This window comes from Polistes canadensis, unplaced genomic scaffold (genome assembly GCF_001313835.1).
Source record: "Polistes canadensis isolate GaletaPanama2010 unplaced genomic scaffold, ASM131383v1 scaffold_203, whole genome shotgun sequence".
Lineage (NCBI taxonomy): Eukaryota > Metazoa > Arthropoda > Insecta > Hymenoptera > Vespidae > Polistes > Polistes canadensis.
In genome coordinates, this window is record NW_014569750.1 from 122,693 (window position 1) to 141,998 (window position 19,306).

Here is a 19,306-nt window from a genome sequence, read left to right on the forward strand (position 1 = left end):
ATATCTTTTTTATCTCATAAAACAAAGAAAACGTTTAGCTTTTTTTGCCCGGGTTTTCTAGGGATATTTACATTTGAAAAGTAACACTTTCAGAGCATGCGTTCTTTATGATTATTATATTTGATTCGATTTTATCATTGTTTCCATGCAGTTGATGTGCAATTTTGTATGCATGTTATGAGGAAATGAACGATAAGGATTTTTGGATATTTGTTTATAATAAATCTTTTGTAAGATTTAAATAACATGGAAGATAATTTGCCAAGTAGTAAGTCTGATTTACTTTTAATGATCACATAAATATAACCTTAAAATATTTTCATCCTTTGTCGTTATGTATATTTTATGTAGTCGTTTTTCTTCATATTTGTAAACAAAATACTTTTTCTTAGGTAATAATTTTGGTGAGGAGGATAACGATAGTGATTTAGAATCCAGATTATATGCTAACATTTATCATGTGCCAGTAGAATCTGAGGTTCCTACTGAAAAGCCAGTTACTTCAAAAAGTTTTCCTAATAAGACAAAGAACATGGATAATATTGCAATATTAGATAATGATAAACAAAATGCGAAAAGTAATTCGAACGAATCTTTTCGACAAAATGAACAAGTAATTAATAACGATTTGAAAAAAGTTACACATGTAAATTTGATTGAAAATGTACAGAATAGAGATACAGATCCTTATGTGTTTAATGAAATTGTTGAAGAGGAAGAAAGTATCAAGCTCAGGAGAAAAAAGAGTAAAAAAAAGAAAGCGAAAAATTCTGAAAATTTGTTCTCTGAAGTTCTTAATAAGGGTAACAGTTCATTAGACGATCATTCTACTATTAAACAATCTGATATTACAAATATCAATACTTCAAAGAATAAATGTAAAGAATCGAAACAGAAGAAACAAAACACAGAAAATTTAATCACTAAGATAGGTTCACTAGGTTCACAAGAATCTATTAAACAAATTCATAATAAGAAACATAAGGAAACTACACAAATAGAAAGTAAGTACACTACCCTTGATAAAGCAGATAAGAAAAAGTTACATGATGCTGAGCGTTGCAAAAATAAAAAAAAAGCTGAGATCGATTCTGATTCGGATGAATCTATATTAGAATTACCAGTTCCTCCTAAACCTCAGCCACCTGTCATTAATTTAAATGATTCCGATGAAGAGAACGCAGTGATTAGTAAGAAGAAAACGAAGAAAAAAAAATCTTTTAATCATTCAGATTTATATACGAGTAATTTCAAAGATCAAGTGAAAAAAGCACTATCCAAATCGCAATCTGAATTAAAATCTTTAAACGACTCAGAAATTTCAATGGAGATGGAGGACATTGTTTTAAATTGCACAGAAATATGTAAAGGCGCTTCCAATATTAATGAAATTAAAGAAATGAAGAAAAGTGCTCAGAAAAAACTAGATTTTACAAAGGAAGTAAATTCAAATGTTCAACAACAATCCAATAAAGTTAATAATAAAAAAAATAAGTCTGGAAAAAAAATGGTTGATTCGAACAATAAACATTTAGAGAATAAAAATAAAAGCAATGTAGACCAAAACCTTGTTGAAGAACAAAATAATACATTAGCATCCATGTGTACCACAAAAAATTTACAAAATGATACATCCGAAACTAATTTAGGAAATACAAATATAGATTTCACGCAAGATATATTGCCTGATAATGAATATGTTATGTCGCAGAATATATCAAGTCCAAATAATAAAAGACAATTGGAAAGGGAAAATGAAGAAAATATTGACAATGTTAAACGAACAAAACAAAGTGAAAAATGTTCTAAAAATCAAGCGAGTACAAGCAGTACTAGTAACGAGCAAGAGAATAAAAATAAATCGGACAATTCCTTTTTTCAACCTATGTCTAAAAAGTTAAAAGCTTTTTATAATAATCCTCGTGGTCAAGAGAACTTTGATGTTAAAGAAATTCAAAGAAAAATGTCCAGTAAGTAATCAATTTTTTAATTTTATTAATGTCTTTATTCTCTTGCAAGTAAACGTTGTTGTTAATATATAAATTGTAGAAGATCCACGACTTTGGGCTATTTTAGATGATGATTTGACATTAAAACCCAAGAATCTAAGATGGAAATTAAGATGTACTTACTGCCATCAAAGTGGTCATATGAGATATAATTGCAAAGAAGTAAAAAAATCAACTACATGCTATATATGCGGCCTTGACAGTCATAGAGGATCACGGTGTATACAAAGATTCTGTCTCACGGTTAGAAAACATTTGTGTGTTAATATTATATTTTTAATGTGTTATTTACAATAAAATGTTCATAATAAATATTGATTTTAGTGTGGTAAAAAACAAGACACGTTCAGACCAACTTGCGAAACCTGCAGAAAGCTTTATTGTAAAATGTGTTCTGCAGTAGGTCATGTTCATACCGAATGTCCAGATCTTTGGAGGAGATATCATCAAACAGTAAGATATATCATATTTGTTATTTATCTATGTATAAATATCTCTTTTACGTACATAACAAAGTATATCATTTTAGTAATCGTAAATTAAAATAAATAACAATGACATTTCAGACAACTACAGATCAAATAAGTATTCCTTTAAACGTATTGGGTGTAATGAAGCCTGCCGATCGTCTCTTTTGCTGTAACTGTACAAAACGAGGTCATGATTCCTCTACGTGTGAAGACTACAGATGGTCGCAACATTTTCCTACACCATCGTTTGTATCAAATTATACAGATGGTCCAACTTATGTTGATAACATAAATGAGGTAAATGACAATAACACGCTGAACGCAATCAGTGAAAAGTCTAATAAAGACATAATTACTAATGTCCATGTATCGGACAATCTTTTGCCATTTCCTAAAGAATTAATAAAAAAAAATATAAGCCAAAAGAAAGCATTTCCAAAAAATGTGTGGGAAAAAAAACGTAATATTGCTTTTGTCATATATGAGTGTGGTTATTTTTATACAATAGAAAATAATGGAATGGAAATTACATATATTATAACCGCAAGAAAAGGTTTCAACACGTACAACATAATGGAATGTAAAGTTGTTCCATATTTTGTAGAAAAGTTGCAGAATCTATTTATGTTTCATGTGAAAATATATAAAACAAAAGGTTCAAACAATGAAATAGTCTTGCGCGTCAGAACATTTGCTCATTTAATAAATGGCTTATGCAGGCTTATTCTATATTGGCTAAGTCTTGATGATGATGAAAAGAATCACGTAATGTTTATGGATTTACCATTACAACGAACAGATTTGATACATTTTTTAGAATCAGAAATAAGTAAATTACGAAAAGAAACGGGTAATGCTCTTGATCTATATAATACCATAAATTCGATAAAAGGTGAATTATATAGTTCAATAAATGAAGAAGTACATGTAAATTTGGTGACTCGTTTAAGAGTGACACAGAAGAAATTACTTTCGATATTGAATAATCATCCTAATTTACGGACAATTCTTGAAGAAATTCACGAATTTATTCAAATTCTAAAACAATTAACAGGAACGGATGTACCTCTTCAGGCATACCTTCAAATTCTAACAGTCTATAATTTTGTATTTGTACCTCACACTCCACCAAAATCTTTTGTAAATAAGTATGGTAAATATTCAAGTCCAAAGCTAAACAGAAATACACGTAAGTGTAATGCTAAGACTAATTCTCTCTCGAAAAATATTCCAGTTTGGGAAGATTTACACATGCAAAATAAAATGAACCAATCATTTATTGACATTTTACCAAATAATCCAGATTATCAACTAAGTCAAGGATCTAATAGTAATAATCTAACAGTTTGTTATCCTGTTCAAAATGAACCTTCAAATAGAAATGATTTTATACATTTAGAAAATTCAACAGCAACAGATAGTCACATGGTATATAATAATTCAATTGAATATAGTAATAGAACGGAGAAGAATATTAATCCCCAGAATTACAGGATTTCAGAATATAATTATATACCAGAACCAGCTATAGTTCCAAATGAATGTTACAATGATAATAATGCTTTAGATAGAAATACAATTGATTATAATTTGCCATCTACGTCGTACGATTTATATCCAGTAGATAACACTTCTGATAAATATACAAATATTACCGTAAATATGTCAAATAAAAATAAAGCTGACGAAACTGTTGGCAATCGTGAATTAAATATGAATAATTCTAAAATTGACGAGTATCAGAATAGTGATAAATGTACAAATATCATTGTTAGTGTATCTAATAAGGATCAAATTCGTACGTGTAATATTGAAAATGAGAAAGAACAACCGAAAAATAATAAATATACTAATATTACTGTTAGTATATCTAATAAAGATCAGAATCGCTATGCTACCTGTTCATCATCAAATTTAAATAATTTTACAAATGATAATAGCCAAAGTACTGAAGTTAATTATCCAGAAAATAATCATTTGAATGATGAAAATAATTCAGTGTGCATAGAAATAAATAAAAATGCACACAGTCAAATAGAAACAAAATCTTTAAAAGAAGATATAAAAAATAATAAAAAGGCCAAAAAGTCTAATAAAGAAATCAAACTGGCTAAAGCAGGTCAAAAGAAAGGAAAGAATAAAAAACCAAAGGCTAATGTTACAACTAGACAACTAAATATGGCAAAAGAAAAACTTTCCAAATTACAAAATTTGCAATATATTATTCAGCGAAAATTAAGTATGTGCACATCAGATGATCCTTATTATTGGAAAACATTTGTGAATAAGATTGGAAAGATAGTAAAACGTTGTAAAATAGTACATATTACAAAAGCTGTAAGCGTTTTGAATGAAAAAATTCAACAAAATACTTTAATAAGAAAGAATATTTGTATGCTTGAAAGAATGGTATATATGGAGCTTCTGCATCAGAAAGAAATAAAAAATTTTTACGATCGATTTGATAATGCTTCTTCAGAAGGGAATGTGAATATATGCTACTAGCATAATATTATTAATATATTTTATATTAATAATAAGTTGAATAGTTTTCGAAAGAGAAATATGAATTATTATTCATGAAATATAGATGGAATGGTAATGTATATTTTAATTTGGTTTTCTAACTGTATAAAGTGCATATAGATATTTGCATATCAATTATACAGAAATTAATTACTGTTAAGTTCAAACTTACATTTATGTAACACATAAATTAATATCCGATTTTAATTTTGCATTTTTAACATAATTATGTCATATGCATTTTCTTATAAAGGTATATATAATAAATAAATATATAAATTTGTTGTTATAATAATTTATTCAATTAACATAACACAGATAGAATAGTTTAAATATCATCTTAATGATAATTTCTTTTATCATTATAGAGATAAGAGCACATTCATTGAACATTGTGTTATCGTGTCAACTTTCAACAAAATATTAATTTTTAGAATATAAGTAAAGAGGAGAAAAGGGATACTTAAAAATATTTTGAACTTAAATGATAAAATTCAAATCAACCATATTATGTAGTACAGATAATATTCTATATTCTATACGAATAAATAATTACCATCTGAGTAAATAAAAATTCAAATATATAATTATTGAATGTATTTATTGACTAATCATATAATTCATAAAATATAATATGTAGATTTCTGTTAAAGAAATATTAATTTTTTATAAGACATTTTATATTTAACCCAGATGTTGCGCATATTTAAATTGATGTTTATCATATCGTCTTGTATCCCAGTTAGTTTATACATAGTCAAATATATAAACATGAAGCATACAACGCATAATATTGTCCTGTTGACGATGAACCTTTTTAGGGTATATTTTTGCAAAATGTAAATAACACTTAATTGTTTATTTCTTCATTGGTGGAGGGCCACCTATAGGTGGCGGAGGTCCGTTCATAGATGGTCTCATGGGTCCCATAGGACCCATTGGCCCCATCATTGGACCCATTGGACCCATAGGCCCCATCATCGGTGGTCTCATACCCATCATCGAAGGCATTGGTCCATGTGGGCCCATCATCATAGGACCGCCAGGACCCATTGGACCACCAGGATGCATACCTGGTGGTGGCATCATACCTGGTGGTCCCTGTGGTGGTACTCCAGGTCGTGGCCCAAGGCTAGGTGGTGGTGGTATAGCAGCACCTTTGTTCGCTGCAAATGGATTAGATGCAATTTTGCCAGCCTTGAAAGCCGCTGTCGTGGCGTCGATTAAATGTTGAGCTTGTTCCTCCATCCATTTTTGATAGAAAAATTTAACATTATCTTTGTGTTTTCGTCCTTGGCAATGAGTTTTTCGAACGCTTGGTGAATCGTGCGTTAAATATGTATCACAATAATCACAATAGTATTTGGGCATATTGCAATTATTCTTTATTCTAAACTTAATTATTCTATTTGCGTTTAAAAATATAAGTACAATTTCTTAAGAAAATTGTCAATAAACTTTATAGGTTACGTTTTTGTACATATTGTCAGTCAATTAAGTTAGGTTATGAATCAGGCAAAAGTGGCGCCATCGCATAATAAGGGTAACCAACCCTTACGAACGAATAAATCTTAAAAAGTTATTATTCAACAGTTGTCAGCAGTGTTTGTGGCGGATCATTTCAACATTTATTTTGTCAGTCATCAAGTTTAATTTGGCGGGTAGTGTAATAATATATTAACTAATTAAATAATTAACTAATTAGTGTAATAATAAAAATTAGATTACGCGTGTATATTAGATATATTAAGAAGAAAACGAAGTTGCGGAAAGGCAAGGTATGAACATAATTAAATCTTTTCATTGTATTTCTTCTTCTTCTATGTTTTTTTTTTATATATATATTTTTTTATTTTTTTATTTTCAGCAAAGTACAAAACGTAATTTTCGGCTTAAAAACTATTTATCGTTATTCTGGGCTGCGTTTGCTTTCTCTTTCTCACTTTCTTTCATATTTTTTGAGCATACAGGAGAAGAAAAAAAATACATTTTTTGCGAAAATACATTGCCAACATATGATATACGATTGTAATACATAAATACATATTTATATGTATATCCAACATTCGTGCAATAAGTTAATTAAGGCAACTCTGTCTCGTCGTTATTATTATACACATTAGTCTTTTTTTTCTTGAATATATTACTATTCGCCATACATACATTTATATATGTATATATATATATATATATATGTATCTATATTATAAAGCTTTGCCAATTTATACTTACATTCTGTTAAATGGAAATGTAAGCATATGCTTAAATACATACAGTAGATTTTCGCAACAATGTGTTCTCCTACGTTCCGAATTCTTATAATTTCCACCAAAGATAGAATTTTCTTGTTTATATTTAATGCAAGACTTCTCAAATTTTTCCTCTTAGCGACTACCTTTACTCAAACAAATATTTTAAATTCTATAGTATCTTCTCTTTTATTATCACAAACTTACAGATATATTATACGTGTAGTATTGCTTAACTGGTTTTGAATTAATTTTTTGTCATTATGCATCCAAGAATTATTTAATTTTTCTACAATTTCTGCACAACCCCATAAATTTAGTTACACGACTTCGTATGGGATAGCTTTGAAATGTTTTGATCTGATACATGTGTTCATACAACGTGTAACATATTATAATCTACTGTATATAGATATTCATATATATATGCATGTATACGTACATACATATGTAATTAAAAATGAATATGGCTTAAAAAATTATCGCAATAATTATATATATACATATATATAATATATCTTTCGCTATATTATACGTAAATCCTTATTATCTCGATAAATAAGAAATAAAAGATAACTAAAAAACTACCCCCCGACTAGACTAGAGCAAGCAAACGACTTTAAGCCAGGTTTACGTAATATTCTTTTTTTCTTTCTTTTCAATAATTATCGTCGATTTCATATTTACATAAAAAATGACTCCTTAATTCTATCGTATAGGAGAGGTACAGGTTGCGCAATATTATATCGCAAAAGGCGAAAAATAAATTAATAACTTAAGACGAGATATAAGATTGAGGATTAATTAGATTTAAAAAAAAGTATATAAAAAGGCGAACGATATTTTTGATCCTAGCGATTTCGCGTATCACATGTATATGAGCCTTTTACGAGCCACAAAAGTAATTAAATTTATTCGTAGAATTTTTTAATATCATATCGCCGAACACATTCTTGATTGATTTTTTTCATTTTCTATACTTTATCAATATTTTTCAATTATTATTTTGTGTTGCAGAATAGATTTTTGGTAAATTAATGGCTCATATAACTTTATGGTACAACGAGTTCCTTTTTTCTCCTTTTTTGTTGATTTTTTCTTTGCGAAGAAAAAATATATTATTGCGTGACTTTTATAATCGATAATCGAGATTATGTTATATAAGGCATTATATATATATATAATATATCTTATGTTTTAATCTTATTGCTTGAAAAAAATTCGTCTAAATCTTCATCAATCTTAGCAGTCGTTTGATTGATAAATAAAGAAACACGAGCGTGTTTCTTATTATCATATTTCGTAATTGTTTAGATCAGAGAGCAGTTTCTAGGGTTGGTGCACTCGGGCTACGGGCAGTAACGTTTTGAGAATTAACGTGTTTTGGTGATTCCGATCTTGCTCGAAAACGTTTGCCAAAGTAAGCACTTTGTCCTTGTCGATCGTTAGAAATCGGTGTGCTGGCTAGAAATTGAGCTCTCGCCAATTGATTGCTCAATCGTCTGGATTCGATCGCGTTTACGGTTTCTAGTTCTTTCGACGTTATTTGTGCAGAGTTCTGCGAATACTGTAGAGATATATCGGTATTATTATTAGTAGTAGTAGTGGTGGTGGTGATGGTGGTGATGGTGGTGGTGGTGGCGGTGGTGGTAATGGTGGCAGCGCCGTTTTCAACCACGGTAAAAGAAGATAAAACTTTTGGCTCGATCTGTGCAGTTCTTTTCGGTGTGCGATTATCTTTTTTGTTATCGAAGTACGAGTTAGATATGACGGAGGACAGTCTACCGTCACAGGATTCGAATATATTGTCCTGTTCCATCATACTTCGTAGATTATTAGGTTGCGGTGGATCGTTGCCGAGATCCAATTGTCTTTTGCTGTTCAATCTCGAGATAGGCGAGGTATTCTCCGGGGACGGTTTCATAGCTTTTTCTTCAGCTGCGGTATCTTCGATAATGGTCGAGGACAAGACGTCAGTTCTTGGGGTTTGGAATCTCCATACCGATCGAGGACTCATTACTTTGGTCAAAGGAGTTTGCGAGGGATTGACGATAGTGGGTGATTGCAGCAACTGCTGCTGCTGCTGCTGCTGCTGCTGCTGACACTGTTGTCGGGAAAGTTTTAATTGTTCAGCTGCCGAGAGTCTTGTAGGTCCAACTTTAACGCTCTGTTGAAGGAGCAAGCGTTTGAAATCTAATCGCGAAGTACTCGATGGAGAATTAATCGCTTGAGAAATGGGTATCTGAAAGATGAAAATATTACAAGTGTAAGACAGAAAAAGAGGGAGGAAGGATGATATAAGAGGGTTATTATTCTTCTCTTTTGTTATAATTCTCTTACCTCAGTTTGTTTTTGAGATTCAGGACTCCAACTGTGTCTGTTGCCGGGCGGTGTTTTAACAAGAGAATTCATTGAACCGTACGGCGACATGTTTTCACTATCATCTTTGATGTTTAGTCTCTTCTTTGATTTATGAATCGCTGTGAATAGTTCCTCGTTGGACATTGTACTTTTACTCGGCGATAAGATCAAATTTGTCGGTGTATTTCTACCGGAAGAAGAGGACCCTTGAACGGGTGTACTCCTGCCGGAAGAACTTGGTACAGGGGACGTAGAATTGCCGGTTGTTAGAGCGAGACGTTCGGCAACGGTTCGAGACGATCGTGTTATAGGAGTGGAAGACTCAAACCCGTTACCATAACCAACACCGATGGGGGAAATTGGATCGTGCTTTAGGAGATTCGTACTAGCCGGTGGCATCGCGATGGGTTCGTTGATGGGAGAGGAAGCTAAGAATCGATAGCCAAGTGCGGATTGACTCAACGCCGTTGCGAATCTATAACAAAGTCATAATTATTATCCACTTAATATAATTAAACGTATTTAGAGAATTTAAGGTAAATATACTTCATTTACACAAACACTAAATATATTTTTAAAGACGTTTTTGTTATGTCGAATCAGCTTTCAGTTTTTAAATAGGAAGTTTAATAGAAGGGGTTATAATTGTCGATCCCTCTCACCTATTTCTGACATCAACGATCGGCGTTGTTTGCTGTTGTTGCAGGAGTCTCTTCCTCCTCTCGAATTCTTCCAACTTCCTATTACCTATCGCGAGACGAACCTGCCCGGTAACCTGTTCGGGAACCTGCTTAGGAACCTGCTCGGTAACCTGCTTGGCAACGGGCCTTCGTCCTTGTCTGGCTAACATGTGCATTGCACTGAGGGAACTACGTCCAAGACCTCTCGTGATGTCCGGAGTGACGCTTCGTGGTGGTTCGATCTCTCTTTGAGCTCGCCTCGTGGGTAAAGTATAGAATTGCTGTTGATCGCACTGGACCCTTCCGGCCATGCAAAATCCTTGATTTTTTGCATTCTGTATTTGAACTGACTGATGCTCACAATTACGTAATTGGTGATCACAGTAACTTGCTATTCTATTTCGTTCGAAGAACTTTTGATCGTCGTTGTAACGATAATGATCCTGGGTATTGTTTCGAGTATAGGTATTCTCAGGATATCCTCGTTTTTCATCGTTATTTCCTTGATTTCGAATTTCTTCTTGATACAATCTTTGATGATGATTACCTTGATTAGTATCCTTCGATATTTCTTTGTACTTGTGTAATTTTTCTTTATCCCCTGGCACGGGTGGTCCGATGTATGCTGGAGGTTGTTGCATCACTATCGATTTTGACGGGATAACTAAATATAAACCATTCTCTGAAACAAAAAATGTATCCTTTAGTAATTCTATTTTTATTTCATGCACAAAATGTTTTTTTACTACCTCGATGTGTGCGCGATTTTTCTTAGTCATTATTTATTTTACTTTATTTCATTTTCATTTCGAAATATATTTTGAGAGATCGTAGAATAAGTTAATTTTAGAATATTCATACAAATCGACAAAATTTGATCTATGACATATCACGTTTTCATTAGCTATTCTTAGAATATCTTACGTTATTGCTACGTATTATTTGAATGTTTAACTTTTCTCGAAATTCAACGGTAGTAATCATTTGCTTTTTAAGTTATAGTTCAATACTAACACACATTTTTTAGTAGTCAAATCATTTTCCATACTTTGCAGTATTTATTATAACGCGTGATCAAATTTATTTCATAATTTAATATTTATATATCGTTTTAATTTGTTTACTATTTCTTATCAAAAATCCTTTCAAATAGATAGATCGAGCGCATCGTACTGTATAGTAAATAACAAAATCAAATCATAGTTAGACTTATATTGTGTGTTATAAAGTAATTCCAGTATATCTTTGGGTTAGTATAAAAAGCATAAATGCAAGCACATTGCGGATAAGCGTGTGAAAGATAACGATAAATAAAAATAATTATAAAACAAAACAAAAACAAAAACAATGACATGCAATTATTTATTATATATATATATATGTATGCAAAAATACGCTTTAAAAATGCATAATAACAATAATAAAATAAATAAAATGTTCGCAACATCGACATCCCAAGTCTCTTGTTGTATTATTTCATTCGATTAACTCAACGATTGAAAATAACAAAATGTCTACGTCGATCTTCGAACAATTGATTTATTTTAATTGTTATTATTACTATTTTGTTGTCATCTCTCATTTTGCCAAGTTATAAAAGTCTGTACTCACCGAGCATGGAGCATGGGACATGTGATATGTGGGTGAATTACTATTGAGGGATGCCACACGCGCGTGAGGTGCATTCTTTCGTGTTTTTTTCTCTCTCTTTTTTCTTTTTTTCTTTTTTTTGTTTTTTTCTATAAAACTGTTACGTGTATATGTATATAATATACAGAGATACAACCAATAAAAAGAAACAATACGAGAAGAAAGAGTAAAAACAAAAATGGAGTGGATGAACAGGAGGAAGGGTTGGGGTTTGGGTGGAGGTGGGTAAGATTAGATACACATATATATGTTACGTTTATACATAGAGAGAAAAAAATGCGTGTAAAGAAAAAAATGTTAATGAAAGAATGATATCGCAATAATAATAATAATGATAATATTAATAATAATAACGGAGGGTAAACGAAAGTGAAAAAATGACTAAATGCAATTTCATTCATTTGTTTGTTTTTTTTTCTTCTTCATTAATATAATGACGTTTCTATTCACATTATATATATTTATAAAATAGAAATGATAGATAATACTATTCACATACGCACACATTCTCGTAATAATACAAAAAAAAAAAATAGAAAAATAAAAGATGAGACGTTTCTTTTGTTCGTACTATATACAAAAAATACGCGTTCAGGATTAGACACATTCCGATGCTTTCTTACACATGGCTATCATCTTTCATACTGTTTTTAGTTGTCGTTGAGGAAGACACAAAAATAATATACATATTTATAAAAACTTACATAAAAAAATGAGAAAAAAGAGAGACAGAGTAAGAAAGAAGTTGGGAAAAAGTAAAAGGAATAAAAGAAGAAACAAAATATAAACTTAAATGTTAACGCATATAAAACACGAATAGTACACATGATAGCGCATGCTCCCCTGCCCAAATCGTAAGTACGTCCCTGTATATATGTTCATGTGTGTGTATGCGTTATTTTAGCTGCAAAGCTCGATCAAAAATATAAACTATTAATAAATTCTTCTTATTTTGTGAGGGGGGAGAGAAAAAAGCAATATGCATAACCAACAAAAAACAAATATATTTTTATATATAAGTATAATATAATATATATAATTGTAAAAAGAGAAAAATCCGTCTAGATTTTGTAAATACGGGAAAAGAGTTTCTTCATTGGTTATTCGGTCTTTTAATGATTGCATATTTGTTTTTTCTAAGCTACTTTGACCACCTACATAATAATTACATTGTGCACGTGATATGTGGGTGCAGATAGATGCATGTAAAGGTGCTAATTATTTGAAACACAGCGCAGTGATATAATAAAAATATTAAGAAATTAAAAAAAAAGAAAGAAAAAAAAACCAAAAGAACAAAACGGTGCAAATTCAAAGTTAGTTGTTTGTTAGTGCAGGACGATACTTACAAAAATGGAGAGACGAGCACGCAACATGAGCTAACATGCGATAATAAACAGGGAATTTCAATGCACATTTACAAAATCTTCCAGACGCATGCCCACGATGTTGTTTCTCATACGATGCATTGGAATATCGTGAAAGTCGATGTTTTATTCACGATATTCACGAAAAAGGAACAAAAAAAACAATATTCATCGCCTATACAACACAAATTTCTTGCAATATTTTAACGACGATATAATACAAATTGATGTATACGATAATTATTATACACTACGATGGCGTATCGCGAAAAATGTACTTTTCTATGATATACGAGTTATCGAGTAAAAAAGAAATAGAAAGAGAAAAGGAGAGAAAAAGAAAGAAGTAGAGAGAGAGAGCAAGAGAGAGAGAGCAAGAGAGAGAGAGAATGAACAAACATCTTTATCGCTTATTACACTAATTGCCAAATTTCTTAAACACGATTGTCGTCGAAAAAGACAAAAAGAAAACAACACTTTGATTAGTATTTACAATGCCGAGTATTTTATAATTGAAATATATTTGAAAATATTTCTTTTTTCGAATAAAATAATTTGTTAATATATTTTGAACAAATTGTTCATGGGGGTAGGAGGGTAATTTAATGAAAATAGTGGCAACGCGTGCAGTCGTATTTCTTTCTGTCTTTATTTTTTATTCGAAAATAAAACAAAAATGATTTTTTCATTGCCATCGTCCATGTAATCGTTAACAAACAAATTTAGCATTATTAATACGTTCGAGAAACTTATGTTGTTTTATTTTTTTTGTTTATATTTTAAAAAGCCACATCGTGTAACAGTCGCGACCTGTAAATTAATCCGTGGCTTCGACGAGGAGGCGAAACTAAATTTTTGAAACCTAATCCTCCTATGCCGATTAAAAAACAAAGTGGAATAGGAGGAGGAGAAACTTGTTGCAAGAAATTCGATACAATTAGAGTTCAGTATAATAAAGGAAGATTGTTTAAAAGAGAACGAAGCAGTGAATTTTTCCTATCGATCGATATTATTTCACGATACATTGTCACATTATTTTATTATTATTATTTTCAATTATCGTTGGAACGTTATTTCAATTGAAAAGAAAAACAAAACCAAAAATGTGTTGCAAAATATTGGCTTTAATAAATAACAAACAAATAAAATCCCACCAGAACGATAACGTAATCGATATTGCCGATGTCCCTGAAAGAAATAGAATCATTTTTCGAGTGAAGTCGATTACGGATTTTTGAAAGATAATAGAAAAATGAAAAAGGGAGGGGGAGAGAATAAATTATCCGGAATATAATGGTAGAGATAATCTAGATTCTAAAGTATACGTTTTGTGCTTTCGTGCTTATCCTAAGCTAGATTTTCTTTTATATTATACTAGAGAAAGAAAGAGAGAGACAGTGTATACGATTTATCGAAGTTGCAATTCGCGTGACTGAAGCGATGCACGCTGGGAACTCTGGTAAAAGTGCACTTTTATAGATAAGAGCGCACGCGCCACGAGATTCTCCTATTTGTTGCTTTTGTTGCATTCCGTCGTTCCGGTATCTAAGCCGCGGTAGAAGAGACTGCTTGAAAGAGAAAAAGAAGTAAAAGGAGGAAGAGGAAGAGGAAGAAGAAAAAAAAAACATTTTTCTTCAAAGACGCGCCTCGTAACTCGGCGTGTTTCAAAGTAGCTTCTCTTCCTAAAGAGAAAATGAAAGAAATATTGTGAAAGAGAGAGGGTTGCAAGAACGTTGTTGATGCATTTTTAGGTAAATATTTGTTCGTAGTTTTTTTTTCCATCACTCTCTCCCTCTTCTTATCTTTCTGTCTGTCTGTCTGTCTTTCTTTGGGTCTCTCTTTATCTTTTTATTCCCGTTTCTCTTTTCTCATTGGGAAGAAAAAATTCACAATCATTTTTATCCCCCGGAGATGCTACAATTCCATAGTGATGTCAAACGCGTCAATATAATGCGTCTTACCAATGATAAAAGAACAAAAGTTGAAGTATATTACATTGATAAGGGAGAATTTATGCGCGTTGGTAGTAGGAGTTCGCGTGGGTCGACTCGATCAAACGATGATGTCATCGATATAGTTTCTAACAATTACGATGATCTAATGAATTGTCTATATATTTCTGCATCTCTAATCCAAATGTTTGTAATTGACATGATCATGTCATTTAAATCGCATGATTTAGATTAAAGTCTTTGGAACGATAGATCGAAATATATTAAAATTCATTTCATTTTTTTCTTTTTTTTCAGTGTAGTTTTTGTTCTCTTATTTCCCTTTAAATTCGCGCGAAAATAACGGACTTCTTTTGAATACGACGTTGATATTGAATATGACGACGTGACCCGACTTACGATGATAACTACCAAACGAAATTTTCCGTTGCCGATTAGCGAATCTTACGAGTTTCTGTGTGTGTGTGTTTGAGAAAGAGAGAGAGAGTTTATAATGAAAGTATATATACATAAGTGCAAGTGGGATACGTCGTTGTCAAGATTTAGGATGAAGTTTATGTATAAATACGTATACATAGTCATCATCTTTTACTTTAATCGGTTAGACATATAATATGTATGTTTCATAATTGTATGATAAATCTTTCAATGTCCTCGTAGATGTAACAAGTAATATAGAAAATCTTCTCCGGAGATATGAGGAAATGAAATATTAAAAATTTAAACATGCATATATATATATTTTTCAAACGGATATGCGTTTTCATGCATTTTCATTAAGTTCTTTAATTATCAATCTTAAAAATGATCTTTTCATTTGAATACGCGTGCATTTATATGCACGTATGGGTGGGTGTGCGTTAAAAAGGAAACACGTGACCGACGTGTTTCGATTAACATAGTTTTTACAGCAATGCGTTTCATATAAAACATGCACACACCCACTGATAGCATTACACGTATATGCTCCTTGTAGTTTTGATGTTTTGCAAAAATACACACGGTCAGACACTCGGGCGACGTTATGAAAATATCAATCGAAACGTGATAGGAAAGATAATAGACGACGATTTCGCATAAAGACGGTGGCGCGATAATGTGTCCATAGAAATTGGATTAATTAATACGAATTTTTGTAGATAGAGAAACAAAGAGAAAAAGAAATTAAGGTCATCGATGAGGACAGATTAAAATTAGATCGAATAAGAAATAGGTCGAGTTAAATTCAATTAATAAAAAATTCGCGATAACGAGCATTTTAAACGACCATCAATTTTGTCACGTTCTTTGACACGAGTTTGTACTCTTGATAAGACGTGATCCGCGAAATCAAAAAAACAACAAAAAAAAGAAAAGAAGGGTATATGTATATAGTATCAAATATAAAAATATTGACAAATTACATTTTTTATAATATTTGTATAAATCTTTTAAAAAGATAGAGAAAAATGTATAGTCTGTGTTAATATTTTTATTTGTTACTGCATGTGTATAAAAGCATATGTTTGGTGGGATTTACGAATTGCAAGAAACGAGTTGCTTCAAAGAACACACCAAGTTCGGTATTTTTTTTCTCGATTGTTTTTCAAGGAAAAGAGATAAAAGAAAAAGGGAATAAATAAATTTCTCGACGTAAAAAATCTGAAGCTACCATCTCTGGGGTTCGAAAGGTAGCCATTGCATTTCCTTCGTATTGAATATCCATTGAAATTAGAAATTTACGACGCTTCTTGGCAATACGATTTTGTAGAAGATGCCTATTGCTTGGTTCGTTTCAAACGGCACGTACTGTCGGTAAGAAAGTTCTTTTATTTTCGCATAAGCGAATATATAATAGTATACGGAAAGGAATAAAATTATGCGAATTTTCTTCTACTTCTTCTTGTCCTTTTCTTTTTCTAGCGAGTAGATACTATCGAGTAAAGACAAAGGAGAGAAAAACGTTCCGGAAAGTGTGTTCAACGATTCCCTTGGAATAAAATATTTGCTTTTTCGAAAAATAAATAACAGTAAAATAATAATTAATAATAAAATAATTTATAATAACGAAGATTCGTTTGATAATAATAATCTTTCCATTTCTCATTTGAATTTATTGTAATTTTTGTCTGATACATGTATACACATACGAACAAGCACATGCGAAAGTTTCTCTGTGCGCATCATCGTTCCTTCCTTTATCTCTCTTGCTAATTAGTTAATACGAGAGATTGCTGTATTTGCAAATATTTCTTTGTCGTCATGTCAGATTTATAAGAGTTATCATCGTTATTACGATGTTACCACGTCGTTGGGGAACAATAAATAATTTCAAAATGTAGTTTAGAATAATAAAGATGCACGATTAACTAGGATATATCTTGTTCTACGATTTTCTTTTCTTTGCTATAAAATGATGATTAGGTCGATCTGACATCATAAAGAAGGGTTAGAAAAGCGATCGAAAACAAATAAGACAGTTTGGCGTGATGATCAAATGAACAAAATCAAAGTAAAAACTTCCCTGTCGTATTATTCATTTTTATCTGTAGAACACAAATGAATATGATAATGTTTGAGAAAATGACTTACGTGATCGTTTGGTAGCAATGAATAGAAAATGTCTCGCCAACATGTTGAAAATATCACGAAAGAGTGATCGTCCTCGAATTGGTTAAAAGTAACAAGAACAGCTGTTGTTCAGTGGTCAGATTGGATAGGAACGACTACCGAGACTGGCGGCTGTTTGTCTACCGACTAAGTCTTTTCCACGTTCATCCACTGATTATGGCTTATCGTCGATTTGCCCGCGAAGAATTTAAATTTCCTCTTGCCGGGTAAACAATAAAAGATTGTTGCGTTAGGAGTCAGTATCGATACGCGATTTCAATGTTTATCCAGGATTCCTCCTTAAATCCTTCTTCCTTATTTCTTCTTAACAATTATTCAAGATATTTCAAGATACGTCAGGATGATTTATTTGAAATTCTTCTAACCACAAACACGAAACAATTTGGTCACGATTTTATTCTATTCGACAATGAGTTTAGTTCTATTCGAAAAGGATGTTGAATTACCTCAGATTGGTTCTAACGGGTTGGTGATCGGTGGGTCGATTTCAACTGAACTCTGCTAGTAGACGGGCTTCAAGAAAGTATTTCTATCCTCGACAGGGAGGGGAAAGGTTTTTGTTTATCGGAATCTTTGGCATTATCAATTGGGATAAACATCGGCTGTCTGACGCAACTTCGTTTATTATTGAATCAGCGGCTAATAAAGCTGATAAGGGCTAACAAAGCTCCATTGGGGGCGCTCCCTGAAGTTTACCAAGCTTATCAAGACTGCGAGCTTTAACCCTCCTTCGTTTACATACCGCCAGAATATTCCAACGGAAGATTTTACATTTGCGTCCTATTGAAACGACGACTTTCTCTTTTTTTTCCTGTTGGTCACCAAACAACGCGTACTTGATTAAAAGTCAATTAAAAACAAAAAATAAACAAAATAATTTATCAGTGAATTAAGACAAAAATATATTCATGAAAATTCTTGGCATTTATTTATTTATTATTATCAGACGTGTGCTCGTGGATCCGAAATTTTTTCGTCTATAAATCGAATCATAATACCATATGAAAGAAAAGAAAATTCTGCATAATTTGTACAACTATATACGACAGAGATGAATGAGAAAGTTATTCGAAAAGGAGATATCATTTATTTAATAATCTTATAATATCATAGTCTTCGTTGGGGATATTTGTCTATAGAAAGTTTATTGATAAAACTTTTGAACTCTGAAATTTTCCATCCATTGAACAATGAAACATATCTATAGAAAATGACATTTATCTTTCTACGAAATGTTAAATACGAGATTCATCAGACGAGTTCAGCTTCTTGCAGCTGTCCAGACTCGAACGCGTATTAGATAGAACCAATGCAATGATTTCTGCCATATCACTCTTTGCTTCTAACGGTTAGAAAGAGAGAGAGAATCGTTAGATCTTATTATCTTGACCGCCGAACGGTTCGTTTAGCGCATGTATGCCCCTATCATTTC

At 31.6% G+C, this 19,306-nt stretch overlaps 3 protein-coding genes across 4 annotated transcripts in view; 1 reads left to right on the forward strand and 2 right to left on the reverse strand.

The window, feature by feature from the left end:
• Positions 1-90: 90 nt before the first annotated feature.
• Positions 91-5,257, forward strand: LOC106789780. Of its 2 annotated transcripts, none has more exons than XM_014754262.1 (5): positions 91-268; positions 393-1,970; positions 2,077-2,252; positions 2,334-2,462; positions 2,576-5,257. In XM_014754262.1, exons 1-5 carry the CDS (start codon positions 247-249, stop codon positions 4,982-4,984), a joined length of 4,314 nt encoding a protein of 1,437 aa, XP_014609748.1. In that variant the 5' UTR covers positions 91-246; the 3' UTR covers positions 4,985-5,257. The 2 variants fall into 2 exon arrangements, with proteins under 2 accessions (XP_014609748.1, XP_014609747.1); XM_014754261.1 differs by having other exon boundaries at positions 2,050-2,252; positions 2,576-5,256.
• Positions 5,258-5,741: 484 nt separating this feature from the next.
• On the reverse strand, positions 5,742-6,518 carry LOC106789781 (U1 small nuclear ribonucleoprotein C). Its single transcript, XM_014754263.1, has one exon. The coding sequence runs from the start codon at positions 6,374-6,376 to the stop codon at positions 5,864-5,866; it is 513 nt and encodes a 170-aa protein (XP_014609749.1). The 5' UTR covers positions 6,377-6,518; the 3' UTR covers positions 5,742-5,863.
• A 1,248-nt stretch (positions 6,519-7,766) lies between these two features.
• LOC106789779 overlaps positions 7,767-19,306 on the reverse strand; it is a 62,297-nt gene continuing 50,757 nt past the window's right edge. Inside the window, exons 9-11 of the mRNA XM_014754259.1 lie at positions 10,278-10,977; positions 9,595-10,090; positions 7,767-9,496 (exon numbers count right to left, since the gene is read on the reverse strand). Of these exons, the coding sequence (XP_014609745.1) occupies positions 8,570-9,496; positions 9,595-10,090; positions 10,278-10,977 (2,123 nt within the window). The 3' untranslated portion in view covers positions 7,767-8,569. The remainder of the gene's footprint in view (positions 9,497-9,594; positions 10,091-10,277; positions 10,978-19,306) is intronic.